This window comes from Spodoptera frugiperda, chromosome 9 (assembly GCF_023101765.2).
Source record: "Spodoptera frugiperda isolate SF20-4 chromosome 9, AGI-APGP_CSIRO_Sfru_2.0, whole genome shotgun sequence".
NCBI lineage: Eukaryota > Metazoa > Arthropoda > Insecta > Lepidoptera > Noctuidae > Spodoptera > Spodoptera frugiperda.
Window position 1 is genome coordinate 8,466,137 of NC_064220.1, and position 23,472 is coordinate 8,489,608.

At 34.1% G+C, this 23,472-nt stretch overlaps 1 protein-coding gene across 7 annotated transcripts in view; it reads right to left on the bottom strand.

Moving 5' to 3' along the window:
- Positions 1 to 5,036: 5,036 nt before the first annotated feature.
- Positions 5,037 to 23,472, bottom strand: part of LOC118271185 (uncharacterized) — a 132,257-nt gene continuing 113,821 nt past the window's right edge. For all 7 annotated transcript variants that reach the window (XM_050696050.1, XM_050696049.1, XM_050696047.1 and 4 more), the window contains 7 exons: positions 22,580 to 22,854; positions 15,347 to 15,583; positions 14,799 to 15,182; positions 8,905 to 9,189; positions 8,634 to 8,792; positions 7,688 to 7,825; positions 5,037 to 7,305 (listed from right to left, as the gene is read on the bottom strand). In XM_050696050.1, coding sequence (XP_050552007.1) covers positions 6,961 to 7,305; positions 7,688 to 7,825; positions 8,634 to 8,792; positions 8,905 to 9,189; positions 14,799 to 15,182; positions 15,347 to 15,583; positions 22,580 to 22,854 — 1,823 coding nt within the window. In that variant the 3' untranslated portion in view covers positions 5,037 to 6,960. The remainder of the gene's footprint in view (positions 7,306 to 7,687; positions 7,826 to 8,633; positions 8,793 to 8,904; positions 9,190 to 14,798; positions 15,183 to 15,346; positions 15,584 to 22,579; positions 22,855 to 23,472) is intronic.

The following is a 23,472-nucleotide window of genomic DNA, read 5'->3' on the forward strand; positions in this document are numbered from 1 at the left end:
TTTTGAATGCACATTTGAATATAAATAACACAATATAATCCATAAATGGCAATTGTTTTGTGATTAACAATCTCCTGACGGGATGATTATGTGGTTTCATCCTAAAAGTTGAGGAACAAAATCTTGTTTAAGTAATTCCTTCAATAATTATTAACTTAACTGAAAAAGACTAGAGAAGAAAGTTACAGACCTAATCCAGTACAGGCATCAATGAATTCATCCACATTGCTGACTTGCCATTGCCAAAAGACTAGGAAAGTCGAGATAATAAACACATCACATCAACAACTTTTCAAGTGGTCACTGCTGCAGGTTAGGGAGCTACGGGTTGGCGATTTTAAACTTACTAGTGGTCGCCTAGTGGCCGAAATTCGACCATATATGATTTAATTTACAATACCACTTAACGTACGTTGAAGGATAATTTTTATTTAACTCAAACCCTTTTATAAAACTCTTTTCATATGAGACGTGAGAATATCATCGCAATGTCTATCGATTTTGACGTTTTGTCAAATACGATCAGATACTATGCATGTGTGTGTAATGTTTTATTTATTGATTTAATGTACTTTATAAGCATTATTTTTGAAAAATATTAGCGCTATGCACTTCTCCTACACATAAACTATAAGTGTACCAAATTTTATGCTCCTACGTCCGCGCAATTTGCGTAAAAAGAATTACAAAGTTTTTGCTTCACGTATTAATATATAGATAATTAGTAAATACTAGCTTCTGCCCGCGACTCCGTCCGCGCGGATGTCGGTCTTCGCGTGGAAGTTTTATTTCTCCATTTTGAGTAACTGTGAAAATGACATCTTATAAATATCTATTGGACCCAAATACGGCAAGGCCCATAATAATTAAGGAGATCCCTCTATTGAGCTACTGCTGTTGAGCAGAATAAAACTGAAAAATAAAGAATTTTTTCTACGTATTTTTCCAGGATAAAAAGTAACCTATTTTATGTCCAGGATAATAAGTTAATTATACCAAGTTTCATCGAAATCAAACCGTTAGTTTTCACGTGATGCCTGAACATATATAGACAGACAGACAAAAAAATATTAATCACATATTTGGGTTTGGTATCGACCCAGTAACATGCTGCTATTTATTTTTTCTATATTTTCAATGAACAGAATTGACCCTTCTACAGATTTATTATAGCCTGCGACTTCGTTCGTGTGGAATAGTGACTTCCGGCAAATTTTTGGTTTTAACCACAATGTTCCCGATTTCGCGGGATCTCTTCAAAAATGAGATGTGGAAAATATTCTAGGGAACTCCTCAAAAATCAACATAATGAGCTCTGCGTTTGAATTTAATAGATGTATACTCACTTAGGGCATTGAAAAAATAGTTTAAAAACGGACTTAAACTAAAGAAATATTATAATCTTTCCGAACTTAAGATGAAAACTAACTTAAAACTAAAGAATTAAAGAAAGCTACGAATTACGAATTTATAACAATTAAAAAAGAAATTATATTACAACCTATCCTCAATGCTATAATACCAAGTTTGGCTTGGCCAAGCTTAAACTAAATAATTTAAAAGAAACGACTTAAATCCAATTAATTTATAAATTATAGACTTACAATTTTATTAAACAAATTAAATCCAATTAATTTATAAATTATAGACTTACAATTTTATTAAACAAACTAACTACAGTAACTACTAATAATCGATATCAAACTAAACCTACGTTAAATAATTTAACCAGGAAAACCCAACAAATAAACTTTTTAATAGACAAATACAACGAAACCAATTTAGAATATACGAAACAGCAGGACCACTGCAGACAAATAATCATACGACACTATTTCCACAACAGTACCGAAGCGCTCGGCCGATACCCAACAAATATTAATAATAAAAACGATAGAAAACAAATAAAAACTATCCTATGTCCTTTCTAAGGTTCAAAACTATATCTGTACCAAATTTCAACCAAATCCGTCAAATAGTTGCGGAGATTAATGGTATAACCATAGAATGTTCGACGTGATTCTTTAATTTGACATAACTTTTTTATTTATGAACCGATTGACATGAAACAAACACTAAATGTAAACTTAAGCATCCCACAATATATTCGTGAAAACCGCATCCAACTCGGATCAGCCGTTTCTGAGATTAGCGCGCACAGACGAACAGACAAACAGACAAACAGACAAACAGACAAACAGACAAAAAAAAAGTTAATTACATTTTTGGGTTCGACATCGACATAACAATAACCCCTGCTATTTTTTTTATTTTTATTTTCAATGTACAGACAGCACTTTTCTACGATTTTATTATATGTATAGATAACCCCAGGTTTCCTCACGATGTTTTCCTTCACCGATTGTCAGTAGTGTCTAAATAATCTTAGAAAGTATGTATAACTCGGAAATACATTAGTACTTGCTATTCGTAGGTTTCGAAACCGTCTTAAACCACCGGCTCACCACGACTGGTATAGCAATGCTAACCTCCAAATTGTCCTAAAAGATACAAAATCAGTTCTCGTATTTATTGAAAGTACTAAACATGAAGCTAAGCCCTTACACCATGACGAAGCATTATCCAATACAACCTGGCTATTTATCTTTGATCTAAAGTGTCCGGCCACGTACCGGGCTGGATCGGTCCGATCCATCCCTCACGGCTAATCGACCGTAGCAAACCGTGCCAAACCAAGATTAATAAATGACGCTTAAAATTCAACCTTTTTTCGGCTAAGCTAATGGCGCAAAAATAATTAGCCGTTTTTTATAGCCGTTTCTAACGGAGAAAATTTATTATTGGATTTGTTTCTTTTTTTTCGCGTGTACCGTGCGAATGAGTTATGATTTTTGCGTTGTTTTTTTTTTAATTGGTTTTTGTTTTGTTTCGAATTTATTTTTGGTGTTCAGTTGCAGAGTGTAATTGAGATTCATGAGAGGGATTCTGAATTGTTTATCTCAATTTATTTAATTCAATATATTTACAGACGATAATTAGGTAAATGGATAGATTCTGACGAGTTTTTAATTGATAAGATAATACTTAGCACGAGGTTTCTCTCCTTAAAGGCTTCTTCTTTTCTTTTTTTGGTAAATCAAAACTTCTTTTTATCATAGTATAAGGGTGTTTTTCCACCATAGATGCTGAAGCTGTGAAACTATGTTACCCTTTCTACCTATACTTAGCTATAGGTAGTAGGGTAGCTATCCATAGCACGCATCTTTCCATATCAAAATATGGCTTAGCTGAGTCCGTTGCCACCAGTGCTAAGCTATGTGTACCAATGAATAAGATTGGTGGAAGCCAAACGCATCCACAGCAACGTAGCACACATCTCTGGTGGAAAAGCATTCTTAACTTCGGGCCTATGTAGATGCAGATAGATAAGGTGACATCAAATGTGTCTACGACTCCATAGGTACTTAATACCACAATAACTAAATAGTAAATAACTCTATTAAATGTAATTAATTCAAACCGAGAATTTAACTCGAGAATCAATTTCATCAACCATATTATAATTATACATATTCACCCGACGACGTACTGAAGGTAATTGGTAATTACCAAAAAAAATCTTCAACTCCTCATAGTATACACTGCTGTATTGCTTGCTTTCATGAGAGAGCGCAATGATTCTATTGTGTATTTATCATTTGGACAGAAAAAAAATAGGTGCGCAGTACCTGGAACCTGAATTTAACCGTTGTATTCCGGAACGCAGATCCACGGGAAACACAATGTATTTTCTATTGTGTCTTATATACCGACACTTAATGAGATGTTGATAGTTAATAAAAATCAGCTGAAGCTGTAAATAAAACTGATAGAGGTATTTTGTTGTTTCGGTACCAAAAACAAAAACTAAAAACTAAAAAGCATAAAGCATGTAAATAATAAGCCAAATATATTTCACTGTTTATTGAATTTTGAATATAATGTCATTATAGATAGATAGGTATTTACAATAATATTCAAATGTTCTGAACTACAATATATTTTTTGTAAGACTACATTTAAATAAATTAATAACGATACACAACCAATAACTTTCTACCGTACATAGATAATTAGGTATTTTTAGGAAGCATTTATTCAATTTCATTTAAATAAGCACACAAAAATTAAATGAAGATTTGCTGAGTTAAATGAAAGTAGGTAGGTAGTTAAATTAATTCGTATTTACAATCGAAGAACATATAAATTTATAAAAATGTAAGCTCTAATTTATACGAAAATCTTTTATTTCTGCGGCAGTGATTATTAATATAATATATATTCTCAGTTTGTATAACTAACGGTACAGGTACTTATAATATATAATGTAATCATAATTATTGAGTTGCAATCTATTTACTAGTATATTATATATCTCTTTGGTATACATCCAGTGTCATACTATTTCTAGCTAATTTGTTGCAGGGTTCATTTTATTGAGGTCAATTATTTTCATTTAATTTTGTCCCCATAACGAATATTCACACCATTATTGTTTCTACATTTAAAAATGTAACAGACATATTTCAATAACATCACGTCAACATGTAAAAATATTTAAATTTACATAAAAAACGTGTCAACTTGTATAAATCAACTGAAAACTTGTACAAAATCTACTTGAATTTGTTATTTACGCTGAATTATCTCAATAATAAAAAAGGACGGTAATGCTATAATAAATGTAATAAAAAATCTATAAAAACAAGAAAAATGTGATAAAACCATTTTAGTGTTACTAATGAGCAATTTCGTTTTTACGGAAATTTTATATGGGGTTTGTATATTGGCGTTATTACCTGTAATATTGCGTTTTGGCACAATTTTATATAGCTATAATTATTATAGTTATAAACTATTATTATTATTATATAAATATTGATATAATCTACATCATTAAACCGAACATCGATAGATAAATCTAGATATATGACAATATAATTTTAAATTTTAATAACATTTATAAAGCCGTGTCACATATACATACAAATAATAATTAAGAAGCAGCAGGTAATAAATGAAAAAAAAAACAATAATAATTTGTATATTTTTTTTACTTTTTATCACATAGATACACAAATCTCAAATCAATAATCAGACTTAAAAGTGTCAAAAGTATGACGTCACTTTGTATAACAATCGTGTTACGTCATTATGTAATTAAACGTCAAAGTTACGTACATTATGACGTCATAATTTCGACATGTACAATTTCGTACGAGAACAAAAAATAGTACAATTTCCAAATGTATTAAAATTAGCGAACATTTATTTAAAAAACAATTGCAAAACGCCACTGGCTTGAGCAAAACGGTTGCCGTAAATTGAAGAAAACATGAAAAATTTCAAATTCAAAACATTTTTTTTTTCGTCATTTTGAGACACATATTTTATTGTATGTACTTTTTAACTCGATAAAACTACTCGCAAAATTAACATCGGAAGCTCAATTTTAAAATTACAAACTGCCGACCACTTTAAATAGGCCTCTACATGCAAGCGAATCACAAAACTTTGCTTCGTAAATCATATATAGTAGAGATCTAGCTAAATTGGCTTTTAAATAACATGTAACATCAGTTTGATATGTTTTATGTACTATATGTTATTTTAGGCGTATTCGCTTTATTTTCGTCATAAGATTGTGTTAATATCAACAACCCATTTTCATAATAATTATTGAATCCCTTAATATTACAGCTATTTACATTTTTAAATATATACGACACCGAAAATGGTAACGTAACGCTATGCTAAACGAGATTATATAGTTAGGCCTACCCAAATATCCAAATGTTCTCCAAAACGCGTAAAATTATACAAGCCATAGTCAGCATTGAACTCACTGGTTACCCTCTAGGTATTAAATAGGGTAAATAATAATATGTAGATATTAAACAAAATAAGCAAAGGCCAATGAGATCAAAACCGACTACTTATACAATAAAGCTATAGAAGAAAATCAATTTCTAAATAATGTATAATTCAACGCATCGCTGGAACACATTTATACAGCTGCACTAAAATAACATACTCATAATACTACGAAACAAAAATATACAATCAATAAAAACCTACTATATATAAATATAACAGCCCCTAGAATTTTACTATTCAATAGTAAAATTGATTATTTTAACTATTAATAATTATTATTATAATTATACAATAAGTTCGTATATATATAAGGTTACGGTACGTAAAAGCAGTGTCGAAATTGATATACAAATATTTTAACATATTATTTAGACCAACTGCGTATTTCTGTTAATTTTCAAGTTGGTCCAAACGAGGTTGTCACACATTACGATTGAGCCGATATTATTGCAAAATTTTATTCGTGATGTATAAAAATACAACATAACAGTTAACATTATCCTTACTGATAAACGAACGCACTTGTATCAATATAAAATGAACACAACAATATTTAAACCATAATTTAGTTCATAATAAAATTACTTAGTACCTTAATATTTCTTATCTAACAATAATGTGTGCCAACCTCAAAGTAACACTAACCTCCGAACCTATTTTAAAATATCGATTCAAAATTCGAGTAATATCAATAAAACATTGCAAAATTTCATTTCCAACTAGATAAATCCAGCTTCCTTTCACATCAACTGCATAAAAAAAATGTTAGTACAAAACCTGCTAAAGATTAACAGACACCTACAAATACTTTTTGGTTTATACACAAATCCAACATGTCCGTCTTAATTTCCACAACGTTCAAAGGCGAGACATTTAGATTTATATCATTATTATTTTCGTTTACATTTAAATTTTCCATTACATTAGGAAGCTTATCTTCCGGGAAGACAATTCCATGAACATTTTAGCCAAATTAATCAACATTAAAAATGTCTATAATGTAAACTATTACTAGATCAATATCATCCTTGTGGAAGTCGATAGTGATGACCTAAAGCTGTTTAGTTAACTTTACCTTTGCTTTCACAATTCTTCAGTAGATGCTATGGGCGCCTTGAGGAGTGGAGTTCTTGGGCTTTTAGAGCCATCGGTGCTTCTAGAAGATGCTTGGAAGTCCTCATTGGATAAGGAGGCTGGTAGTGGGGCAATTTTCAGCTGATGGCCATTCAACTTGATCTCAGTAATGGAATGTGATCTCCCGTGGTTGACGTTAGGTTTCTCCTTGTTGCTTGTGGTCATTGGGTCATGGGTCGGAGTCTTGGCTAGAGATTGGGTCACTCTGGTCCTGTTGGATTGCTCCCTTAGTGCCATTTGGTAAGCTACTTCGAATGCCTCGCCTAGTGTTAGAATTACTTCTGTGGCTTGGTCCTGGAATAGAAATGATTTAACATGAGTACACGGTTATATACGACAAGTTATACAGGGTGTAAACGGAACGCTCCCGAAAAACGCTATAAAAATTTTATAGTTGTATAATATCATTTGTTTTCGTTTTTCATGCAAAATCAGTCGTTGCAGCAGTTGATTACAACATTACAACATTTTTTTATAATAAGATTCGTTTTTTACCATCACCTGTTTTTGGCGAATGGGAGCGTTCCGTTTACAACCTGCATGAAACCTTTTGAGAATTTGATGATACATTTGGCTTTGATAGACCAATTAATAGTGCTGATAATATTGTCTTCGTCATAGTATTACACTAGAAAAAAAAAAGTATCTGTATAACAAGGTATAAAGAAAGACTCACCATAGTTGCAACTCTGAATACGTGGCAGTAGTGGCTCCGACTGGTGTGATCCTTGGTGATGTAGGCAAAGTGGGTCAAGTCATCAGCGTCCTGACACGCGCAGTGGATGTTGCGGATCTCATGCTCACACACCAACTCCTGAGACGGGAGAAAAAACATTCGATAAAAACAAACATCACAACAAAAATATTTTTAAGCTGCCATTTTTTATTTGAAACTACGAAACTTGTCACAAAAATCCAAAAACCCTGTTACCTCGCAACTCTAATTAAAAGCGTTTACACACTGTAACTTGTGATCCTTAAAAAGTAGTGAACCTATCGTTTACCAGTCGAAAACGCTTTCAACCTGTCGAAATTCAAAAGGCCGGACTTTTTTAACGAACGCTGTCCCGAACAATATTTTACTCTTTTTTCGCGAAAAAAAAAACAGTCCAAATTAAATTTGAGTCGTGCTTCGCAAGCATAAACATTGAAAAAACACTAATTATCCCACTTAACTAACCGTGAAGAGTTCTAACATAAAAATTCATTGTACAAAAAGGGGAAGAGAGAAAAAACAATCCTTTTTTTAAGAAACACAAAGAAGAGATTGGTCATCGGTCCGATCAAGTGTGAAGAATGAGCCGTAATTAAAAATCAGGCAGGAGTCAGGGTCTTCGAGGTCCTTTGTTGCAAGCCCCGGGATGTTTGCTGCCTTTCACTCGAGTGATCTTCAAAGACCCTTAACAGTCTCAAAAAGTTTGCCGCCAAGGATTGGAACTACAAACTTTGGAGTAGTTGAAAGGAAAGATACAAGATCGTTATTCTTTTAAAGTTTTTCATCTCAAAGAAAATGTAGGATTTCTTGGAAAGGTCAAGTCTTTGTAGGAGTTACTTTTCCTTTTGTATTATGGTTATTTTCATAGAATAGTATCCCTAATTATATTTATATAAAATAGGCTCACCCTGGTGATAGTGTTGAGAAACTTGACACCTCTATAGCTGATTGAGAGGATGATGTCAGGAGAATCCCTCGGTTCTTTGGTAGACTTCTTAAGTTTTTGGATTGATTTCTTCGTGGACTCCGTGCCTCTCAGCTCCTTCACCACCGTTGATCCTAGGTACTGTTGTAAAAGAAAATTAATTAAAAACGTTTATTCACATTGAAAAATATTTTTCTAAATGCAACATTAGGAATTTATAGAGATGTATTTCATTATTTTTCAAAACACTCACATTAGCTACGTAAGTCACAGCCCCAGTAACCAGCACAAACGGCTGATGTTTCCACTGAGTCTTCAGCGCCCCTGGTACTCCAACCAGCAGTTCTGATGGTGCTCTGATCTCCAAATCCGAAGGTCGTGGTGGCTGAGGAGCAGGCCTGTTCTTTTTGCTGCGTTTTAATGTCTCACCACCAGGCGGCGCCAGTGTAGGAACAACGGGAGGGGGAACCGGTTTCAAATTTTCTGAAGGTGGTAACTTCTCTTTGATTTCTTCTTTTAGCTGCTGAATGTTGCTCTTCTAGAAGGGAAAAGAAAATGTTGCTGATAAATATCCCTTGGGTTTATAATTAATTTACTGGCTTTGACATATTCTTCAGAACTTCTTATTCGCAGTACATCGTAAGGAAGTTATCTACATACAACCTACAATTAGGCGTTATACATCCAATACAAAATTCATACATCAAATCACAAACATAAACAATAGTTAGACATCTAGCTGTCAATAAAAAGTGGCACCCTCAACGCCTACGAACACACCCCTCAATAACTCTAATTAAATAAAAAAGACACGGCAACAAAGAACAATATGCAACAAAACGTAAAGTGACACTTATACAGGGATTCACACTTCAGAGGTGCAAAACAAAACGAGAGAGTAAATTAAAAACATTGCCATTGGGCGTAAAATTTTAATTAAGGCAATGAAAGGTTCACAAGTAAATAATTGAATCATCATATTTGACGGTGTCATTGGTAAAAACTACGAACGAGTATTTGTATGAAAGGGCCAGGTTCCGGCAGAATAAACTCGAATAGAATGAAATAGTGAGGTGCAGATCCCTACCAGTTGTTTACGAACTCACTGCGATCGTGAACCGGTTCCGTTTATTACAAGTTTATGCTAATATTCGGTCTAGATTATTTGTGTAGTTTCTAGGTACAAGATAAAATATTGTAACTGCTTTATTAGTGCGTTGAGGACCACCAATGGTCTTGTTTTGTAGAATTTGTGTGGGTAGTATTATTCTGCGTTGTTTAAATATGAAGCAATATGAAAAATATTCTATATTTGTATAAAATATGTTCTGTAAGAAATCTTCGTACGACAACTTAACTGTTTAATTAGTCTAAAGCCCAAAAAATCTTATAGTATCCAGAGATTACTTGCAATTTTTATTTTAAATTCGCATATTTTGATACATAAATTAATATACTATTTTATGGTGGCCCGGAGGCTTATGATGCCTGTTTGTAATGCATGTACTTTCTAAGATTATTTAGACACCATTGATAAACGGTGAACGACAACATCGTGAGGAAACCTAAGCTTAAATTTTTTATTATATGTTTGAAATCGTCAATCCGATGAGCAAGCGTGGTGATTGGTGCTCAAACCTTCTTCGTACGAGAAGAGGCTTTTGGTCAGCAATTACTATCTACTTTTAGACTGTTGATGTGACTTAAATGGTTTATCTACATTATTGTATTTACATTTTTCCATTCAAAAACTCAGTTTTACCTACAACCGTATCGTATCAAGCAAAATTTATCCATAGATATAAAAACAAGATTAGATAGAGATAAATACTGAATTGTTGTTCAATCGAGCTACTGTTTTTGTGTTGACATTGAAAAGGTTTTAGTTAATTGGCCGGAAAGAAAATAAGTGGGTGAATACAGTCTGGAGGTTATTTGGGTGTCGACAATAAATACCTTGTAATGAGACAATGTTTATAAAAGTTTCAATCTACTGTGTTTTGTATTATATTAAGTTTCTTTTAAGTTCCAAACATGTTTTTGGAAAACTGCTTAGCACGTTAACTGCCACGTAGGTCACCGGTGACCTACGTTAGGGGAGGATTTGCCTTTAACAGTTTTCTGATGGCAGTTAAAGGCTTAATTTTGCGCGGCAGCCGGCTACCATATAGAACTCTTTCTATGATCCACAAATTATTGTTTCGGGTCTGGGTGTTACGTATATATGAACCTGTATGTTTGTAAACGCACTCATGACACAGGATAATGTCCTAGTGTGGGGCAAATATTTATAAAAAAAAAAACCGTTAAAGAAAATTTCGAAAATCAACAAATCCAATAGTCCCCTTGGTCCGTTTTTTTTTACATTTAATGGGTCGACGTTTAGCCGCTATCTCACCTGATGGTAAGTGATGATGCGGCCTACGGTGGCCGTAATCAAAATCAAAACATCTTGTTCACTAGTCATAGTTCAAAATTAAAAAAAAATATTTTAAAATATTAAACGAAACCATGGTTCGGGCTCGTTGCCCTCCGTGAGTGAGAGTGGGGTACTCCCAGTGAATACGAGCTGAATAGTCGAGAAATTGAGCACTAATTACCTATACAGGGTTGGCGACGTGTGAAATTAAAAAAAAATGGCAGCTATACGTGAATCCGTGGTCGTAGTGAATTAGCGTGGCTTGTGTATGAATGTTGTTTATGGTTTTGTGTCGATGATGTTTTTTTATGAAGATATGTTTTTAAATATGATATTATGATTGTATAATTATATTTTTTGTAAATCTATAAATGCATATTAAAATGGCTGTTTGTCAATCTCGCTAAAACTCGTGAACGGCTGGACTGATTTGGCAAATTTTGTTTTTGAATTATTTGTGGAAGTCCAGGGAGGTTTAAAAGGTGAGAAAACTCTTTGAGGCACTACAAAGTTTGCCGGGTCAGCTAGTAAAGTAATAAAAATGAGAATACTAACACATATTCACAAATTACGTGCAAAATGCATACAAGTTGTAAAAGAGACAACTAGCATAATATTACACGAATCAGTACCTATGTACCAAATACTTATGTAAATAGCTTAGGTGGTACTGAACTGGCCCTAAAATTAATCGATATCCCCCAAAACTCCATTCATAAAACTTAATGAAATAAAATCTACCAAAAAATTTACGCTAATAATTGTATAATTTATTACACCTTAACTGCTCCAAAAGTATATCCCTTTACATACAAATCGAGAATATATTTAAAACTCATCTCAGCACCTCATCAAACCTTACTTACATGTGACGAGATTAAACCAGTTAATCCTGGTTAAATTGCTCATCTGCCTGCTAATTATAATCACGCACGTGTGGCAGGGGGGTAGCCAGGCAACACCCTCCCAGGTGTCACGATAATACAGATCAACACACACTCTATGTGTCTGGCATTTTATTGAAGTCACTTTAAGTACAAGATGGATTTTGTATTGAGAGGCAGATAATGGTGGCGAAAAATGGGAATTGAAATGTCTTAAGTGGTCTTTTTGGATAGATATTGTTAATAGATAAGAAGTAGAAAATAAACATAGTGGCTATATCCTTATAATTTTCTGGGCTTAAAGATTTCATTACAGAGCTTTACTTTTCATTTTTAGAGGGACTTTTATTGGTAATCAAATATCATTTTCCTCTAGCCCTTTTTTTAAGTGGTGAAGCAGAGAGAAACTCGCTCGAGTTAACTATAAACTCACTATATCAGGAATTAGTGTAAGAAAACATTTTAAAATCACATTATGCACAAAAATGATAACCCGAAAATCTAATAAAACAACTTAGAATCCATATAATCTTCCGATATAAATCCAAATAAGCCTAAAACACATGATATGAAAGCTATAAGGCGGGGTACAGCAGGTGGGGCCTATATTAATAATATTAAGCCAAGTAAGGCTAAAGGATGTGCTTGCGATAAATTGGCAATCATCGTGCCATAAGTATGCACCTGCATCGTGATACGGTGGTCAATTTTAGGCCCTAAAAATGTTGATTAATTTTGTGATGCGATTAAATTTGGAGGCATGGGGTTATTATATGATACTTATTTTGCTTTTTATTTTCGCTTTGAGGCTAATAATATGACGTCTTAAAATTTTGTGAGATGTAAATATGAATAACATAAACGTAGAAAGAAATTTTGAACAACATCTATTGTATTTTTTACACCTACGTTTTTATTTGTCTGGTAAGCCGAGCAATAAGATTTTAATATGACCGTATTTCTAGAATCCTTTAATAAGTCGGCATGACAATTCTTTCCAGTTCAGTTTTTAAAAAAGACTGCAACTAAAAGTCCAATTACATTCAAATCACCAGCGATTTGAGCAATGAGCATCTATCACCCTTTCCATATCACGAATCGCATGAGCAGTTTCATTGAATTCTACAACATAGCAACACCCTGTCGCATACAATTGCCGCTCCGTTGTGAGGATATCCTCTTTATAAGCTTTTTGATTGAACGAATTGTTCACTTCATTGCCCAGATTGAACCATCCTGGGGTATCTCGTGTATTTGATTTATTGATATGATCTGGTGTCCGTTTCTTAAAGACTGAGATTGAAATGAGATGAGCTTGATATGTCTGGATGAATTGGTGTGTTGTGAGGGAGCCAAAGTGTGTGGTTTTATTAGCGAACAGTTGTAAGTGTAATTTAAAGAACCTGGTAAAATGATGGAGATGAACATTTATGGAATATGATGCTGTTGGTGTTTAGTTGAAGTTAAATAGAAAAAAGTAATGTCTCTTATTGAAACGAAACCTTAAAACTAGCCATCAAAAATCTACATCAATCTTGTACTTTTATAAGACTGCTTATCCAACACGATTTAAAACGAATTACACCAAAAACGTTGCCCTCATTTCGTCTACCAAGCCAATCAATCAATCCACTTAAAATTCGTCAACGGCCCGTCTCCAAATTCCATTACGTGATATTTTTACAATATTTATAGCACTACTTTACAACATCAGTGTGGTAATAGCTTTCTCTCGCGTCCGATCAACAATCTATGGGAAACCATGCATTAGTATGCACGGTGTTGACATCCAACTTCGTGATTCCCATGATCATTTATTAACTATCCATTATCATATATTTAGTTTTCTTTAATGTCTGTTACTACTGCAGTTTTGACTCCAATAACATTCAAGAAATTAATTTTGGACCGGATTCAGCGACCCTAATTATTGTTGAAACGTTTTTAATTAGTTTGATTTTGGTGCGGTTATCGTTATGAATCTGTATGCACTTGGCGTTCGCTATCGAGGCGTCGATACCCATCGACTCGACGACCGATTTCCGTAAAGTAATCGACAGTGGTCACGACGTGCTTATATTACTAATCCAAATCGGAATCGGATGGGGAAAATTAACATTTTGATGTAGGGACTATTGTTTTATGAGGTTCGTAATGCAGAAATACTTTTAGAATAAACGATAAACATGTGGTATCTGTGAAATAATAGCTAAAAGGGCACGATTTGAGATATAAGAACTGTTCCTGTTGTTAATAGTACAATAGTTATTCTAATTCACAAACTCATTCTATGAGAAACTGGGATAGGTTGATGGTAACAAAAATGAATAATAAAAAACATTGACCATAATTTAAAACAAAAGCTGAACCTCAATATAAATTCTTGGAAATCAAGAAATAATTGCATTATTAGCATGGCATTAAAGATGATCAGCGACGTAGTGATTATGGTAATGTCATCTTATTGTGCATTGAATATAAGTACCAGTTTGATTGGATAAATCAATCACTATAATATTAAAGAAATCATGCTTAAAGTCATTGACCTCACCAAGGACTTCTATAGTATTTTTAACTTCGATAGTATCATGTGTATCAAATTAGGCATTGGATAAAGAATTTTCTAAATCTATATCTATACTAATCTATACTAATATTATAAAGCTGAAGAGTTTGTTTGTTTGAACGCGCTAATCTACTGGTCCGATTTGAATAATTATTTTTGTGTTGGATAATGCATTTATCGAGAAAGGCTATAAAACATCACGCTATGACTAATAGGAGCCGAGCAGTGCGGATGAAACCGCGCGGAAGTAGCTAGTCATTTATAAAGGATTCACTTACCAAAGTATTGAGATCAGCACTAATATCCTCCATATGATTAGCAGGTCCATTATGCTGTCCAGACACTGAAGCCAGAATCCGTTTCCTATGTCCAGCCTTCTGGATTTCCAGCACAGCCGTCAATTCTACTTCCCAGATTCTCCTCACTCTATCCATATCTACATACAAATGTTTTCTAAAAGTATCACTGTATTGTTCTAAGTTAATATTTCTCAGCCATTCCTCTACAGATTCATTTTGGTTCTTACTTATATTGTTATTGTTATGATTATTGCTTATTTCAGTTATTTTAAGAGGTAATTGTTTAGCTGATTCTAGTATTTTTTGTCTATCATTCTCTTCTATGCCCATTTCTCGGAGATCGTTTTCGTCTAGGATACCGTTCTGAAACAAATGCTCATTGTTAGTTTTCTTTGTGGTATACTTCGTTCATGTACTGATGATTATAGCGTTGTACGCTATTATTTAATATTCAACTTTAATGACATCCACTGAAGGCTCAAAATGAAATTAATATATCACAATTTCAATAAAAATATAATACTTACAACAAAATCAATATCATCAAAGCCACTTTCTAGGAACAAACTCTCATAGTCATGAAGTCCCATGCCAGAGAGCCACAGTCCAAGGTTCGATGCCACGGATGGGCTCAGGCTGGATTCGGAACAGCTCAGGCCGAGTCTGGAAGTGAACTCCTGCTCCAATTCTGATACGAAAACTGACTCCCGGACGAGCTTGCTACCAAACGACGCCATGATTTCGGAAATCTTCGCCCATTCCTCCTGTTGACAAAAACGCAAAAATTATTATATTAGTTAAATACTTGCAAGAAATTAATTGAGGTTTTGTTTCTTTCTATTAAATCTTAGTTTTTTATAGAATAAGCCGATAAACAAGCAGACAGATCACCTGATGGTAAGTAATCACCGCCACCCATAGACACTTGAAACACCAGAGGTGCTACAAGTGCGTTGCCGGCCTTTTGGAGTTTAGGAATTTAAGGGTTGTTAAGAAATCGGGGTTTGAGAAGATTAGTATATAGTGCTAAGACGAAGATCAGTATAACTTGAAACTTAACTTCTACAGAGTATTATGTGATCTTAGTTACGATTGAAATACTAACAGGTAAACAAGTGAATGCTAATTACACTTCAATTCACATGTTCGATACACTCACTTAGAACCATATTTTCATCTTTCCATCAGCAAATATAATATGACTGCCCTTTACAACCTACCAGGACCGCACAACCACATGACACTGAAATAACACATCGATTTGATGGACAAACAGTTCACATGCGGCATCGTATCGCTTTCACGCGACATCTAAACATCTGCTGTGTGTAACACCTGCCTGCCTGCCACAGAGTATAATGTGTAACAGAGAGTTAACTCAATACTGATGAGTGCCTATTATTTTATAATAACTATCACGAGATATACGAAATTAACAAAAAAATACGGATTTCTCACGTAAATTAATGGAGCAAAAGCTTTATTAGTTTGGAGTCACAGCGTCTGCGTAAGCTGCTCATGATGAAAAGTCCCTTTGTATACCATGTATACTCCCCTTGTTTTAATTATTTAAGTTATTAGTGACCTTCTCATCGCTATTTCCAACTAACGATTCTAAATCGAAAAGATATTGTGACTATTGAGAAATTTGACATATCCACTTTTCAGAAAATTTCGCAAAACTGAAAACAAGTAAATCTTAACACGTCAGTGAAATATCAAAAATATAGGTAAAAATGCTGCGATAGCTAGGCAACCGGCTGCTGTGCAACGGGTAGCAGGTTCGATTCCCACATGGAGCAACTCTTTATGTGATCCACAAAATGTATCGAGTCTGGATACCATTATATATGTGAAATTTTATATTTGTAAACGCACCAACGACACAGGAGAAAATAATAGTGTAGAGCAATGTTTTATAAAAAAAAAAAAAATTTTTGTCCTTAATAGGATGGCGTTTGGCCACCATCTCGCCTGGTGGTAAGCGATGATGTGGCCGATGATGGAGCACGCCTACCTTAGACCTATTGGTGGGAAAGTTGACGTTTTTATTTTGACGTTGTTTTCCATTAGATATTTCCTCTGATGACACGATGTTATCAGGATCGCAAGTTGTGTCGTATCTCGACTCGATGTGGGCCCCACCCGCATCAATGTGACAATTTTTTGTTCACATTTTTTTTTGTTACTTCATTTTTTTGTGATGGCAAGCTGTGTTTCAAAGTAGGTATAAATGAAGGTTGGTGTATTCATATCAGTTTAAAATGTCAACGGCTTTATTAAAATGATTTTTTATGACGTATCTACTCATTATTATACCCAGTTTTTTTACTGTTCAACCTCTAACGTACTACTTCAAAAAAATCTTAAGTAGAGTCCTAAGTACATGAAATTGTTTTGGATTCTCTTACTCTCACTAAATAGCTAACTAATAGATATATGCATGTAGTATGCCCGAATTGATTTTCAGATTGGGCAGGTACGACAAGCAACAACCACTTCAAAAACAAAAAAAAACTAAAAGATCATATCATAACTAATCCTATCATCAAATACAAAATCCCTTGCACAACCGCCACTCAACCAACAGCAAATAAAATAAAACCTTAAAACACCTGTGCACTCCATTACCACTTAATCCTCAATTTGCATTTAATCGCATCATGCCTACTGCACTTCGCGAAACAGCTGCACATCATTGCAATAAGGCATCATATTCAAAGACGCGATCACCTGTTGCCACCACCTGGCCTATGAACTGCAATGCAATGGTGTATTGTCCTCGATTGACACTTATACGAGTAACTGATCAATAAGCAGGTGATGCGGTATTGTTTGATTCTTAATTACCTGGCTGACGTTTAACCCGGCGTCATGGGGGTGGAAAAGTGATACACGGACGTTGGGGTGGGTCTCACCGACCCGTTCATAATGTCGAGATTATTTCAATAAATTTATAAATAACAAAGACTATTTTTATGCGTGTTTATATTTTTGGGTATTTTGGTGATTAAATAAAACACAAATATTATGTTATATTATGTTTTAATTATATATAATAAAATTTAAAAAAAAGAACTAAAATTCTCAACAAACATTTTCTCTTCTACTTAAATGTAATTATATTATTATTAATTAACAATCAGTCTTCTAACATTTAATGGCAGTTTTTTGTAGGTAAATAAATAAATTTAAAAAATAAACAATTAATCATTTGGAATCATTATCTTTGGTACAGTCGGCACAGAAAGGTACTGTATGTTTTACGCAGATATATTTGTTGGAATATCATCATTATCAGACTCCGAGATATCCTGTTCTGTGTCAATTGAAATACTACGCTCACTCAAGTAATCTTCTTCGTCACACAAATCCTGGTCTGACAACTCAGTATCAGAGTCAGGCTCTTGTAAAATTGCCAGAATACGCTGTCGTTCAGCCTCTTCACGGTCCATTTTTTACTAAGTATCTACAAAAAAATACAAATAAAATACATTGAACTATATATAACTAGCTACAATTGTAAATAACAATAAAAAATCAAAGATAAAAATGATAAAAACACAGATAATAAGTTAAACAATATGTATACAAAATGGCGCGAAATTGTTACACCGACTGCGGGGATGGGTCTCACGTACCTTTTTTAACTTTGTGCACCTGTATCTCCCAATGCGGCCGTGGCACGATTAACGTCCTCGATTGCGACGCGTAGTAAAACTCAACAGCTCCAGCTATTGAGAAGAGCAGCAACGTCGCACGCATAGTAACCGAACTACAAGCGAAATAAAATGTGGTGGGTCGCACAGACCCAACCCCCATGACGCCGGGTTAAAAGTCAGTTAGTGGTCTTGTTTTGAACAATAATTGATTTAAAAAAAAAACGTGCCCCATACTTACTAGGATTTTCTCTTGTGTCATGGGTGCGTTTACAAACATACAAGTTCACATGCACAAATCACCTAGACCCGAAACAACGATTTGTGGTTCACACAAAATCGAATCGAGCGGGAATCGAACCCGCTACACGTTGCACGGCAGTCAGTTGCCCGGCCACTGCGTCAAACGTGCAGTCAATAAATTAAATGTGGTGCAATTGTTTTATTAATTGCAGACAGACTAGAATGCATAGTGCCTATAGGTTTACAGATTCTGAAACTAAGACTGACAATAATAGATAGTATCAGACCTACGAGATTTTAATTTAACAATGCATTAAAAATAAGTAAAAAATAGACTTTAAAATATATTGCAATCAGTCCACTATCATTTACTTCTCACATGTTGTTAAAAGTATTGTATAATACTTTTAAAAGCAGTATCTTCACAAGATACATAATAATTATGCTTAAAATGCAACACTCATATAAAATTAAGTGGCACTTAATTTATGAAACAAAACGTTATCATCAGTATTAGCATTTCAAATAACCGTTTTTTACAAGTATGTCAGGGTCGCGTTATCATGCCATTTAGTTAGTAAAAACATAAAATTATGTGTCTATCTGCTTGACCTTGCAATGTCAGGAAAACGTGTTTTTTAACCTACAATTTTCAAAATTGTTGAGTTTTTGCTAAACGTGGGATAAGACAATCAAACATCTTATATTATATAAGTATATAAAATGTGGAACTAGTTCCGCACCTTGTTTTTCCGTATTTATAACATAATATACCACAAAATTTCCAACATAGATGCATGTTATACAATACATTCTTTTATATATTGTTCATTCAATCCTTTGTGAACTTGTATGTTTATAAACGCATCCAGGACAGAGGAGGAAATGCCAGAGTGGGGCAAAGTTTAAAAAAAGTCCACCTTGTACAACCGAACCTATAGGTACTGAATTTGGATATTGTAGTTTAAAAAGTTAGGCCGGCCTCATCTAGTTATTTAAGAGATTGACGTGTAAAAGAGTTACATTGTAACCTATTTGCAAAATAAATATTATTTATCATTTAGGTTTTATCATTGACCTCTACGGCATTAATGTATGTATTTCCCTGATTACACGTGCCACGTGGTAAGTGCAACAAAAACACTTTTACAAAAAAAAAAAAAAAACAAAAACCAAACCTTGGTCTGCACTTCACAGACTCTCATCCGACGCATTGAAAAACATTTATGCATATCAATTTAAAATAAGATGACGTGCAATAACACTTTATACATCTTAAGAGTCATTTCAATGATTTAGAGGCAAAATGTCGATGATGCAATCATTTTTATAATCCTCTTTAGCTCTATGGTCTTAGAGACGAGTCGAGAGGTCAAAAGTTAAAAACTGTTGAGGCTTGGAAACGGTTTTCTTTAAGAACTTTAGTAGATTATGAGTACCTAGTCTTTGGTCGTAAACGGGACTGTCTACTATATGATTCGGTAGGGATTTTGCAAAACTGAGTAATAGCATGGAAACTTTTTTTATGGGGGAAAAATTATCCTATGACTTCTCTCACTTAGGCGAGGCGAGAGTATCAGACTCTTACTGACTAAAAACCACCCCGTTCCTACTCCTGCTTTTCAAGCCGGAGCCCCGGTAAACCCGCTAGGTAGTCCACAGCTCATAGAAACTAGAATTGTGTCGTATGTACTTACCAGTAGCCTATGATAAGAGACTCAATCCCACGACATGACATGGAACTCATAACATAACTTGTGAAAAGCGGGTGTTAAGTGTGCGTCTCGACTCTTTGAGAATTTAAGGGTAGATACGACATTATGTAGTTTTTTAATTTAAAGATTCCTATAGAAGTAGTGAAAAGTGAGTGTTTTAAATCTCAGCTCGAATGGTTGATCTTTGGGAAAAAGCACATTTAGTACCGAAAAACAAAAGTAGGAACGGGGTGGTTTTTAGTCAGTAAGAGTCTGACACTCCCTCCTGCCTCGCCCAAGGCGGGAGGAGTCATTGGATGATTTTACCCCTCAAAAAAAAAAGCTATACACGTAACATCATGTAGGTATACTCCCCACCATTCGCAGTTCCCGCTTCACCCAACCCAAACCCCACTCCATTGCATTCACTGTCTAACCGTCTAAACCCCTGAACCGTGACAGACAGACGTACAATTTCGCATAACAATAGGTTTTGTAAAACATGACGATGACTAACAAAGGCAGGAAGTATGGGAATTATCTTTTAACGTCCAACACCTGTGGTACCCCCATTATATTATGTAGTACTTATTTTTTTTACAAAAATATATATTTATGTAAAAAAAATAAGTACTAAATAAAAATAAATATATTTTTTACAATAAAATGTATAACGTTACAATTGAGGGGAACGAAAGCTAATACGATAGAGGTTACACTCACTTTTCACCAAATATTACTATGTTATTGAATTCTTCATTTATTGAAAATTTCTTCGTAAAGAAAAATTTTTTGGAACCACATTAGTGTTTGTGACCATTCGACCAAAATAGAAGTATAATGTTTTACATAGGGCAAAACATACATTCCGTCAATTACTTAATGATATCAGACACAAAATGTTTATTATCACCTGTGTATCACCATCCACAGCGTAGAGCTAATGTTTTTTCTTAGAATTATATATATTATTATTCAAGAAAATTATTTAAATGATGATGCATCTTATAAAAAACTGTAGATTTCGAGGCCAAAGACTGAGAGAGTATCCAAAAAACAATTGATTTACAGTGAATACTGGGGGGTTGGCTACACTGATTACCACTGCTAAAGAGAAGAATGGCTGCACTACCTATGTACATATAAACAAAATTTCTACATATATACATATTTACACTTCGAATCAAAAGCATATTCACTTAATTGCATCTATAATATCTTTTACAAACACGCCGCAGGTCGTGATTTAGAAATGACGCAAGCAAATCAATTTGACCCCACGCCAAACTGACCTCAAGCTCTTAAGTTAATTAATACTATTTTAGCTTAACGATCATTAAACGATAATAGTTTTTACATGTATTAGCCATAACAACATACCATAAGCAGCGAAAATCATCTTCTTTTTAATACCGTAAATTGAGATTATGTATGTAATGAATATAAATCGATATTTCAATTAAAAATGAGCTTTAAGAATACCGTTTTTAGATTTATTTTACATACAAATCTATTCATGCGTTTATTGGAATGTTTCCTAGATGTACCTACATAAAAGACTTTTGTACGAGTGTAGCTTAGTTTTATGTTAATTTTATACTTTGTATGACGTTAAAATCACATCATCTTGATGGAAATTCTTCGGTCATAGGATTTTCCTTGTCGTGGTAACGGTATAACGTTTCCAATGCTTATAAACAGACTGTATAAGGTAAATTATTGCTTGCTGGTCAGGTGTTTGAGTCGAAGTCGAAATAAGTGTTAATATTATTCAAAGGTTTTAAAAGTTTCTGTTTGGACATGTTGTCTTAGTGGTTGCCGTAATGTTCAAAAGAAGTAATACAGTTTCTCGTACCCTTTTACATAGTATTGAGCATATTATAACACCAATAAATAAAAAAATATCTTCATAGCAACTTCAAAACACCAGTCAATAATAATCTAGAGACATTTTCTCACCAGTAACTTTACCTTAAATTGAAGTGTGGGAGAGTCATGCTTCGGCACAAATGGAACAGCTCGACCGGAGTGAACCGACCTCACAGAAAACCGATGTGTTTTGTTATGTGATTGAGGTTACCCAATCACTTGCTTACCATCAAGTGATCCGTCTGCACGTTTACCGGCTTATACCATAAAAAACTATAGTGAATGATAGTCTTACCTGCTCATCAAACGGGCTAAGAATAGACAGCGACTTGTCTCCGCTTTGCGTCGAGCTGGTAGTGTTACTACGTCTCCTGACTTCATCCTCGACTCCATTGATGTTTCTATCAGTTGCCTGTCCATTGCTGCTTAGGATAGAGGGTGGAGCCGGCGGTGCATCAGTCGGGGACGCATCGTAAACTGACTTTAGTTTTCTCAACGTTTTCGGTCGCTCCGCTGGCATCGGCCGCAGACCGATCCCGTCTAGCGTGGTTGTTGAGCCTTTGAAGAGGCCTGGGAACAAAGAAAAGAAGATTTTTAGACATATTTTCTGATAGTGATAGTGATTTTGTTGTTTTGATTCTGTAATAGTGTATGATAAGATTAAGATTGTGCGTTCAATCTTTCTTGATACATGTTTAGAGATATAGATATATTTAAATAAACGTGAGTCATTATGACAGTGGGTTTTATCATCAGTTTTTTACACACATTACGAGTTGTTCTATTTCCATTTCCTATCCACTATAAAACACAACATTTCCAAATTCCAATTGTAACCACGGTAACTAGTCCTGTATTATGTTAACAAAAAAATACATTAACCAATTACAAAATGATCAAAATATCGCACACCTAGTAATATATTGACACATTTAAGGTTTTCATAGTTTACCTGACTTGTTTAGGTTTTAGTTTACTGATCAGTGAACCGTTGTTTTACGTGCGTTAGGGGGGAAACTACAATAATGGTATAATGACACTTACGGCCTCTCTCGATGAATATGGAAATAAATAGAATAATATGCACCTTTAAACACGTAAACCACATAAAATCAATTTCACATTTTTTTGCAGATGTGCAAATATATTACTATGTGAGCGATATATTTCGACTAATTACAAAATTCA